The sequence below is a fragment of the Apaloderma vittatum genome, unplaced genomic scaffold (genome assembly GCF_000703405.1).
Source record: "Apaloderma vittatum isolate BGI_N311 unplaced genomic scaffold, ASM70340v1 scaffold10685, whole genome shotgun sequence".
Classification (NCBI taxonomy): Eukaryota; Metazoa; Chordata; class Aves; order Trogoniformes; family Trogonidae; genus Apaloderma; species Apaloderma vittatum.
The window spans coordinates 910-4,712 of NW_009715479.1; the positions used below are offsets into that span (position 1 = coordinate 910).

A 3,803-nucleotide genomic window follows, 5' to 3' on the forward strand; every position below is an offset into this window, starting at 1 on the left:
TGTAGGGTGTGGTTCAGGGGAGTACCTGGAGCTCTGCTTGCACTCCAGCTGCTCTGCTGTGTTCTACTTTCTCTCTTCCAGACTTTGTTCCCATTGACCTGGAGGAGTGGTGGGCACAGCAATTTCTGGCCAAAATCGAAACTTCGTAAAAGGGATGAAAGGTTTGGGATTGGTTTTGTGGTCTCTTTAGAAGAGAAACAAGGCTTTTGATTGAGAGCATCTGGTCGTGAACCCGGAATCCAGTGGCATTTTAGAACCACATTTTTTTAAAAAGAATGACCGAAAGCGAGTGACCCACGCTGCGAGGCCAGCGGGACCGGACCACAGCCATGCCCGGCCACACACCCACCTCCCTGTGCCTGGCACGGAGGAGCAGCGTGCGGCCACGGCCAGGATTCCTTAAGTGCCAGTTTTCGGACCGCTGCAGCTCCTGCAGCCTTCCAGCTCCCAGAGACACTGCGGGTGCTGTGCTGGGGAGAGGGGAGTGGATTTTTCCCCCCTCACCACCTCCAGATCTAACCACGGGGAGGACAGTGGAGGGGGGGCTGTAGCAGGACTGCCAGACAATAAAGCGCTGAAACTGCCAGTGGAGAGACGCTTGTGGTGATGGGGGCAGACGGGACGTGTTTGCAGGAGCGGGTGCAGCACCAGGATGTGGAGTTGGGGCATCCTTGGGGAGGGGGGAGGATGCTTGGGGCTCAGTGGGTACCACACTCCTTAGGGGCAAAAGAGTTTTGATTCTCTCCCTGTCTTCCTTGGAGCTGCATTCTTGCCCCCAGGGGCTGGTGCTGCTTGAGTTGGATGTTTGGGACTGGGGGGGTTGCACACATACGGGTGGTTGCAGGGGGGTTGAGCATCCTCTTGGGGGGTTAGAGCCAAGCTGCAGCTGCATAAGGCTGAAGGAATGAGGGTGCCATGGGCATCGCTCTGTCAAAAGCCAGTTTGAGCCTAGGGCCTTCACTAGGCTGGACCCAGGAAGGTTTTGGAGGATTTTCCCCCCTGCCCATGGCAGAGAGCTTGAAGCCAGCACAGCCGGAGCAGCCAACAGCCCCTCACCGAGGTGGTTCATGGATGTGTGTCCCCTCACTCCCTGCGCCTTACTAATAAAAGCACACATCATTAAGATCCAGGGAAATTCTTAGTATCATTATGCACCATAATTTTTTTTTTTTTTGAACAATATTAGGCAAAGGAGGGGGAAGAACAAAAAAAAAAAGGAACAGGAATGAATGAGTCAGTCACAGGAAAAAAACAAAAAACCCAACCCAAAACTATAACCCAACCCCTGACAATGCAATCACTAGCAGGGAATCAGCACCCCCTTGCCATAAATATTAAATTCATTTAGTTATGTGCAAGTGTGTGTATTACTATAGTGCAAATAGCTCTGCATTGATCGCGGAGCAGCTAGCCCCAAGGGGACTGCCCCCAGGTGACACAGGGACGGACAAGAAACGACGGATTTTTGAAAACAAATAAACAAAAAAACCAAACAAACAAAAAAACAAACCCCCAATCACTGGGAAATGCAAAAAAAAAAATAATATTTCAGATCAGGACTGTGCCTTTGCTCCCTGCCCAGTGCCAGAGCAGCCCTGAGGGGATGAGGACTTGGGGACAGGGATGGGTGTGCTCTGCTGGGAGCTGTGTGAGGGGTGAGCGCAGCAGGACACGGGCGCAGCGAGAGCGTCACTGGCCTCCAAAAACCCCAGTCCTGAGGCTGCACAGCACCCCAAGGGCAGCACTGCTGGTTATGCCTTTGCAAGAGTGAGCCCACCAGCATCCCCAGCACCCTGTGACACCGCCAACCCACCTCACCAGTGCCCCAGCACCCTGTGACACCGCCAACCCACCTCACCAGTGCCCCAGCACCCTGTGACACCTCTAACCCACCTCACCAGCACCCTGTGACACCTCTAACCCACCTCACCAGTGCCCCAGCAACCTGTGACACCTCTAACCCCTCACCAGCACCCTGTGACACCTCTAACCCACCTCACCAGTGCCCCAGCACCCTGTGATACCACTAACTCCATCCTGTGCGGTGCCACTTGGGGACAGCATCCCATTCCCCCTGCTGCCAGCCCAATCCCCGACCCAGGCTTCCATCTGCTTTTTGGGCTGCTTTTTCTCTTTTTTCTTCCTTCTCTTTTTAAATTTTTTTAGACTGGAGCATGGCAGTGCCAACGCAGCCTGGCGCCAGCACGCAACACACGCTCACCCCTTGCAGCCCCGAGGGCACCAGAAGCTACGTCGCCATCCTTTCCCCACCCCTCCCTCCCCCCCTTCCCTGGTGAAAAGTTTCTTACATTTATACATTATTTCAGACACGCCAATATATAAATTACTGTCTCTCTATATACTATGTATAGGCCAGTTCGTGAGAAAGGGCTCATTTCCCCCGGTCCTCCGTGTAGTGCTGGAAGCGAGTGAAGCTCATGAAGACCTGCTCCAGGGAGATCTGGCTCACTGAGTAGTCTTCCAAGCGATACTTCTCTTTGGCTTTCTCCAAGGCCCCAAAGACCTGTAAGGGATGGCATGGCCTATAACCTATACAATCTATATAACCTATATGACCTATATAATCTATATAATCCATATAATAGACATACCTGTATACAATATACAGGTAGGTTTTATATAGGGCTATACGCTACATACATAGTTTTTACGTAATCTGTACACTATGTACTCTCTCTGTATATATATTCTATACTATATATATACACTATAATACATATACATTCTATACTATATACTCTATATGGGGCTTTGAGCAATCTAGCCTAGTGGGAGGTGTCCTGGTCTAGTGGGAGGTGGAATAAGATGATCTTTAAGGTCGCTTCCAACCCAAACCATTCTACAGTTCTGTGACTCTCTCTGTGTATGATATACTATACTCTTTACACAGATATACTCTCTACATCAAGTATTTAGAGCATACAGAGAATATATATATATACACACAGATATACATATATATATGTGTATATATAAATACATACATATATAAAAAAACCTACATATACCATACAGATATATCTAGAAACCTATATATACTGTATATAAAATCTATATATATATATGTGTCTACTGTATATGTATTTATATATCGATTATAATGACTATTTGTATACATCTATCTCTGCATGCTGTAGACTATCAATATACGGGAGGGAGTGGGCCCAGCTGCTCGCACCCTGACCACAGGTGCAGGTGACCTGTCTGGGGAACCCAGAGGTGGGAACAGATCAGGGAGAACCCCCACACACACTTTGTTGCCTGGGGTTTTTTATAAGTTGCTTGGATTTTTGACAGAGAGCGGCTCTGGAAGAAAAAGATGATGAGCTGAGGGTGACAGCAAAGCATCCAGAGCACACGGAGGGGCAGGGACAGGGCTGTCCCTCCTGCCAAGCGATGGGACATGCTCGCATCCCCTTACCTGCGCCCAGCTGAGGTTCTTGTTGGTCAAGTGGTAATGTACCATCCCCTGGTGCTCGTGCTTCAGGACGCTGCCTGGGAGAGACCAGCAAGGAGATGCTCCAAGTTAGGGAACTCGCTGAAGCTCACAAACAGCATCCTGCCCTCCTCCCTTGGAGGGGAACCACTGCAGCAGCTCACAGTACCTGGGAAAGTCTTCTCCACAAAGGCCTTGAAGGCCTGCAGCTCGCCCTCCTCCTCGCTCCGCGTTTTGGCTAGCAACGTGTAGCCACTGCCAAATTTGCTTTTGAGGTGCTGGGGGCTGCCCAGGCATTTGAACTGCCCGTTCACCATGATGGCCAGCCGCGTGCAGAGGGCCTCGC

General features: G+C 50.4%; 1 protein-coding gene across 1 annotated transcript in view; it reads right to left on the reverse strand.

The window, feature by feature from the left end:
* Positions 1 to 2,240: 2,240 nt before the first annotated feature.
* Positions 2,241 to 3,803, reverse strand: part of ABCA3 (ATP-binding cassette, sub-family A (ABC1), member 3) — a 22,315-nt gene continuing 20,752 nt past the window's right edge. Inside the window, 3 exon segments of the mRNA XM_009869163.1 lie at positions 2,241 to 2,524; positions 3,443 to 3,516; positions 3,627 to 3,803. Of these exon segments, the coding sequence (XP_009867465.1) occupies positions 2,393 to 2,524; positions 3,443 to 3,516; positions 3,627 to 3,803 (383 nt within the window). The 3' untranslated portion in view covers positions 2,241 to 2,392.